Below are 6,613 nucleotides of genomic sequence, written 5' to 3'. Positions count from 1 at the left end.
GCATCGAAGCGTTCATAAGTGATTTTATCACTTTCAATTATAATAATTCATTTAGACCTGTGACCTCTCTACTATGCTCTTTCGCGACTGTGGTCTATGTGCCGACCTAAATTCTAAATTTTAAATTATTATAATATTATCATATCATATTATCTGCCATCATGATTTTTGTTTCTATTGATAAGAGTTATCAATAATCTACGTTTTTGTTTACTTTATAGTCGCGTGCTGATGACTGATATCAATCCGGTTAAATGTGTGGAACATGTCATTCGATTTTGTTTAAAACATCAGTTATGTGTTAAATAAATTATTATGTAAATAAATAAATAGTTACCTATAGGCTGTAGATAAAACATTAAAAAATTTGTTGTTTTGTTAAAGCTCCTCGGGTTTTTGTCAAAATGGATGTGGAGATATCTAATGACAAAATTATAAAAGAAGTGAGTACAAATAAGAAACATTAATTGATGATTTTAAATAATTCCTTTCATTTCATTTCAGATACCAGTGTATTTAAGTGATGATTTGAGACATTTAATCTTATTGCACTATCCCACAAGACTAACGAAAAATGATCAATTGTTATCGTCAACTGTTACTCAAGTGAATATTGAAATATGTCATAAAATCTAAAGGTACAATTCATAAGTTCAGGTAGTAATGAAATTGTCATTGTTTTTAGTGTAAATATAAAGCGGAATGTCAAGAATTGGAATTAGGTTATGCGCTAGATACAGATTTGAATTACGATAAAGCTCATGGCCAGGAACTAGCAGTTGAAGCGAGTGGCTCAAATCCCAAGGATAAAAGCATATATGCGAGGTAAGTAATTCTAAACACGGTTTAGATTTTTCTACTATTTGTAAGTGTGTAGCTTTAAATGATAACATTAATTAATGTTTTTCATTTTTGCATATGTTTATATGTTTTAGTGGAATGGTTGATCATTTAAGTTTTGAGTCACACGCTATTACATCGAATACAGTCGACATGATTATGTATGCTTCTGGGAAAAGTATGCATTTGTGTCCGTTAAAAAAAAATGTCAACATGTTACCTAAATTAAGTCACATTGACAAAATTGATCCAAAAAATGATAGTAAAAGAGTATCTCAAGAGCAAAATGGTAATACACGATTTGTTTATGAAAAACTGTTATAGTAATGAATTATTTTCTTACCATATCAATTATTAAGAAGCATCGGAAGAAGAAGATGAAGAAAGTGAACAGATCATGGCCAAGTTTAAAGATAGACCTGGAAAAAAAAGTGAAAAGAAAAAAATGCAAGAAATGGTTAAACAAAGAGCGATGGAACCTTGGTTAAATTTGAATTTTGTGCCTAACGGCCAATATTATTCTAGGGTAAATATTATAATTTAAAAAAATGAAATCCTTATTCTTACTTGGCAAGGGCTAGTTTTTAAATATCAAAAGTAATTAAAATAATAGTAATTTTTAGGTTGGTCATGGAAAGTTATTTATAAAACGTTTGTAACTTTAAAGATACAATTTCAATTTAAGGGTTAATATAAGTTTGTTATTTCAGATCGAATTAGACAAGTTCATGCAACCTAAATCATCCGTTGTTCCTAATAAAGATAAAGATACCGTTCTTGAAATTACTACCAAAGAAAAAAGTATATTAAACGAAGTCGTCAATCCAATTAAAGCAAGACAATTGTCTCATGAAAAAATAAAACAGTATTCTTTGGAAAATAAAATAAAAATACTTTTGTTTAACAGTGAGTATGCCAATAAGATTAAACTGTTTGGTATATTCACTATAGTTAAATATTTTTATACATTACAATGTTTGATTTCTAGCTAAAATGATATCAACACAAAAACTTATGGATCTCTTAAAAGTTTGCGGTGTTGCCGCTGACGAAAGTATTTCTACTCTTTTGGTTCCATTGCAAAAAGTCGCTATGTTAGTTCGCAGCAATTGGACAATCAAGAGCGAAATTCTTTATCCGGAGAATACAATTTCTGTTCACTACGGGTTATCATTTGAAGTTATGCGCTTCTTAAGAGACTATATTGTAAAGAGGCTTTGTTGTTTCTTTTTTTTATTTTCTAGAAATGAATAATATTAAGTTAGGTCTTGATATTTTATTCTTTTAGATATTTATGTTAGACACAAATCAGGCAGTTAATCGGAATTGTCTTGCGAAAATGTTCAACGCACCATCTGAGGAAGTTTACGACGCGATGACATCTGTGGCGGTCTTGGACGAAACTAAAAAATGGAAACTAATAGCTACTGACAGCGACGGAGTTTTAGAATGGTAATTATACGTTTTTACGATATAGCGTAGGTCACAAGGAAATAACAACAAATTCACATATTATAATATATAAATATTAATACAAAATATAATCTGTTAAATCCTTTTGACCCGCTAAAACAAAGACCAAGAATTACTTTTGAGCAGGGTTTCAATAAAGTTATTCATCATCGCGGCTATAGATAACATGGTTGTGCAACGAGTCGTAATAAAGTGATCCCAGAAATAGTAATACTTAAAATGGAAAATTTCACAAAACATAATCAATAAACAGAAAACAAAAAATATTAGCAATAATTTACACATATCAGTTAACGTAATGTTTTGTATTGTATTATAAGATGTTTTGTCATTTCAAAAGACAAACTACCGAAAGCATAACAAAACAAATTAAGTGAACCAAAATTTCCAAAAATATTTTTTACTCTTGCATTTTTCGTGAATAATATATGTTGATTAAAAAAAAATTAACTTATAAACATAATTACGTTTAACCTTATTTATTTCCATTTTTAAACCCCGATTTTGTGCCATTAGTTGCACGTCTACCAAAATTAAATATAATTTCTTGCTTTATTATTGTATAATGAGTTTTGGTAAATGTATTTTTTTTTCTCACCGATAGTGTGGAAAATTATTCCGAAATCGTCAAAGAACAAAAAGATTGGTGGACAACACGAATAAAACAAATCAACACTTGGCTCGACCACAAATCGAAGAAGAGTTGAATTTCTTTACAATATTTTTTATATTTATTACCTAATTCTATATGAATAAGTTTTGTTACAGAAATTTTTCTAAAATCATATGCTACAAATGTTATTTTTATTTGTTCTTAAAATATTAAATAAATGTTTTCTTAACAAGTTAAACAATAACCTAACCTACGGAATAGTTATTTATTCTCGACGAAGCCTGTCACTCAGTTACTCTTCAATTGTAAGTAAACAAAGATTATATCAAATTATCAAATATCAGAACACTTACTACTTTTTTCAAGTGCAAACATAAGTTTTGTTGTGTAATGTAATGAAATATAAGTATAATAGTAATTATTGTAGCTATATTATTTTAATCTTTTGTTACACAGTCACACAAAATAAATAATTTTTTATTACGTTGGAATTTTTTTTTAAATATATAATTTTAACATCTATATGCAGACAAGAAGGTAGTAATCAGGTAGTGATACATTTTTTGTATGTTAACTATTCATTTTTTAATAAACTTTCCAATAAAATGTTTAGAATAACAGACGAAACTTTGTTGTACAGTAAAATCATTTATGTTCAAACTATAAAATAGTGTTAGAATAGGTTAGCAACATTATTTAATATAATTTTTTGGAACAAATCTCATTAAATATTATAATACATTTGTTGGAAAACAGTTCACATTACTTTGCTTTTCAAATAGTCTCCTACAATTCTTTCGTTTATAAAAAAAACAACCAAAAATTAAACATTCATTTTGAGATTTAAGTTCTAAGCTTAACTAATGAAAATAAAATAAAAAAACTTCATGTGAAATACGTTTTAGAGAATGTTTATAAACGTAGAAAACAAGCCGAAAATACTACAAAGCAGTATACTAAACAAATTCGTAGGCGATTTAAAAAAGACAGGTATTTTATAGAAATCCTAGAGAAATTCTGAGGCCAGATTAGGAATACGGGAAAATAATTCAAAAAACGTTTGTTGACATTTGACTGTCGTTCCAAAAAAATTTGAAATTTTTATAAAATTATTAACTGTTATCACTTATTAGTTTATCTGATAAACGGAAGTCGTGTTATCACAATTTGCACATTAGTCTTTAACCTAAAACCCTTTTTTCAAATGGAATCGAAATTGTAAAAATTATTATTTTTACTTTCTAAGTACAGACTACAGATTCAGTTTAGTCTTAGATCTTATTTAATAGTTCTTGTAATATTATTGAACATAATTACCCAACACTATTTTTTTCAATTTTAATTTCAAAATGATACAGTTAATAATTGTTTTGTTTAAAAATTGAAAAATGTATCACAGTTGTTCGTATTTTGCTGTTTTTTGAAGTTTTTTGGACTTTTACGAGTATGGATTATACCAGCCAAATAGAAAGCTGTGTCGAGTGGATCAAAAACGGCAATTTTGAAAAAGTAAAAATATTTCGGAAGACAAATCTTAATTTCTAGTTTTAACAATACATATAATAATATATATTATTTAATTCTTACCAAAGGTATGCGTTCAATTGCCAGACGATATGTTAAAATTGAGTGTAGATATTTCAAATGAATTTGAAAAGTTGTTGGGCCACCGTGTTTACATACTTGGCGATACGTCTTACGGCAGGTAAAAGACACAGTTTTTTTTTGTACTAGATACTGTTGTGATCATATCCTGTTTTGTTTATTTTTTATGTCTGGTGAATGATTATAGCTGTTGCGTTGATGAAACAGCCGCTCAACATGTGGCTGCTGACTGTGTGATACATTTTGGACGTGCGTGTCTAACTCCGACTGGTCGGCTTCCAGTATATTTCATTTTACCAAAAAAATCATTAGATCTCACAAAATGTTCAAGTATGATACACGAAAAATTTGGAACAGTTAAAGAACCAATTTTAGTTTTATACGATGTCGTGTACCATCACATTAGAGGTAAAATAAATTACATACTTTTTTTTTAATTTTAAACATTTCATTTACTTTATTATACTTTTTTTTTCCAGACAGTTTAGCAGAATCTCTATCTTCTATTAATTCAATTATAATGTCTAATCTCGATCTACCTGAAAACGAAAATGACCCAAATATTGTTAAATTGTTTGGTAGACAATTTCAAAATGTACAGTATAAATATATAGTTTATATTACGCATGATGATTACATGAATAATGTGAATCGCTTTATATTGAACAAACGAGGTAATGTATAATACTCTGTTAAAATTAAAAAAAGTGTACTACCTAATCTATATCAGTCCATCTAAATAATTACAATTGTCAATTTTTTTGTTAGATTGTGAGGTATACCTCTACAAAAGCGATTGTGAAAGCTTAGTACAAGAAACATTAGCCCAAACGATTAGGAAGAAATATTATATTCACGAAAAATTAAAAGATTGTACTCATTTTGGAATACTTGTATGTAGTTTGAGTATAAAAGATTTGATTGATCGCATCAACCTAGTAAAGAGTCTGTGCAAGGCTCGCAACAAAAAAAGTTATATATTTTCAGTCGGACGACCTAACGTCGCCAAGTTGGCCAATTTTCCGGAGGTTAAGTTTTTTTAAAACGTCTTAGTAGTTGTAATTAAGTGTTGATAGTAATTATGAAATGTATTTAGGTCGAAGTTTTTGTGAATATTACTTGTATTGAAGGAGTAATTGAAAATCAAAAAGAATTTTTGCAACCGATTGTGAACATCGACGATTTTGAACTTGCACTAGGAACCCAAGAGTTTAATAGTAAGTAAACAACACGTATGATTAATTATTTTTTACTACGGTACACTTTTATTTCAGATATACCCGATGTATCTTTGGTTACCAATAAATTAAGGAATATCTCAATGCTAAACGATAACGAAACACAAGCTTCGTTAGCGCTCAACATTAGAACTGACATGTCTCTGTCAGTAGTTACGCAAAATCGAACATGGACTGGCCTTAATCCTCACGATACAAGGCCGCCAGTTACTTTAGCCGCCGAAGGGAGAAAGGGTACGCCAAGCACTGGGTACACCACCAACGACGATTTAAACAATCGTAGTTAATCGTATTGTTATGATTGTGTACACATTATTTAGGTGTAGAGTATATAAATAGTATTAGTTTATTTTGGTTCATTCTCTGTTCTTGTAAACTACTTTGAAATATAACTGCACTTTTGTTAAAATAAAGTACAAAAGTTTATTATTGTTAACAATTTTGTATAAAAAAACTTTACTGCCATTATATTATGTTATGATAATAAAGTATTTTCCATAGACATTTTTGAAAAATTGAAATTTTCACCATTTTACTAGATAATGTTTTGTTTTTCTCCAGTTTACTTGAGGCATACTGGGGATTTATTATTTTGTTAGCAATATTACAAAAAAATTGACTTAAATAAGATTGAACTGGTTATTACTATACTTTATTCAGTTTAAGTTTGCCCACTTTCACGCATGCATACTGAGCCGTCAGTACGTTCGAATACTAGTTTTTTTTATAGATTTTTTATTGGAATAACATAATTTTTAACAGATTAACATTTTATCATTGTTAATATAATTACAACTGTTTTAATGTTTCTTGATTTATTAGCAAACAGATAGACGTACAAGTA

The 6,613-nt window shown here is 28.5% G+C and overlaps 2 protein-coding genes across 4 annotated transcripts; both read left to right on the top strand.

The window, feature by feature from the left end:
* The first annotated feature begins 231 nt into the window (after positions 1-231).
* On the top strand, positions 232-3,409 carry LOC126845707 (DNA-directed RNA polymerase III subunit RPC5). 3 transcript variants are annotated; one of them, XM_050584548.1, is made up of 10 exons: positions 245-317; positions 385-443; positions 505-606; positions 686-825; positions 936-1,129; positions 1,200-1,366; positions 1,551-1,746; positions 1,829-2,046; positions 2,129-2,292; positions 2,918-3,409. In XM_050584548.1, the coding sequence occupies exons 2-10, from the start codon at positions 405-407 to the stop codon at positions 3,018-3,020; spliced, it is 1,323 nt and encodes a 440-aa protein (XP_050440505.1). In that variant the 5' UTR covers positions 245-317; positions 385-404; the 3' UTR covers positions 3,021-3,409. The 3 variants fall into 3 exon arrangements, with proteins under 3 accessions (XP_050440504.1, XP_050440506.1, XP_050440505.1); XM_050584547.1 differs by having other exon boundaries at positions 232-443; XM_050584549.1 differs by having other exon boundaries at positions 235-443; positions 1,203-1,366.
* Positions 3,410-4,130: 721 nt separating this feature from the next.
* Positions 4,131-6,271, top strand: LOC126845714 (2-(3-amino-3-carboxypropyl)histidine synthase subunit 2). Its single transcript, XM_050584557.1, has 7 exons — positions 4,131-4,435; positions 4,519-4,631; positions 4,719-4,939; positions 5,011-5,205; positions 5,300-5,559; positions 5,628-5,748; positions 5,806-6,271. Exons 1-7 carry the CDS (start codon positions 4,373-4,375, stop codon positions 6,054-6,056), a joined length of 1,224 nt encoding a protein of 407 aa, XP_050440514.1. The 5' UTR covers positions 4,131-4,372; the 3' UTR covers positions 6,057-6,271.
* The last annotated feature ends 342 nt before the right edge of the window (positions 6,272-6,613 follow it).

The sequence above is a fragment of the Adelges cooleyi genome, unplaced genomic scaffold, assembly GCF_023614345.1.
Source record: "Adelges cooleyi isolate 19-005CV unplaced genomic scaffold, UGA_ACOO_1.1 ACOO_flye_CR_arks_rails_tigmint_CR_PRNA_8, whole genome shotgun sequence".
NCBI lineage: Eukaryota > Metazoa > Arthropoda > Insecta > Hemiptera > Adelgidae > Adelges > Adelges cooleyi.
Note: the sequence above shows the minus strand (reverse complement) of the source record. Positions and strands in the feature narration are given on the sequence as shown.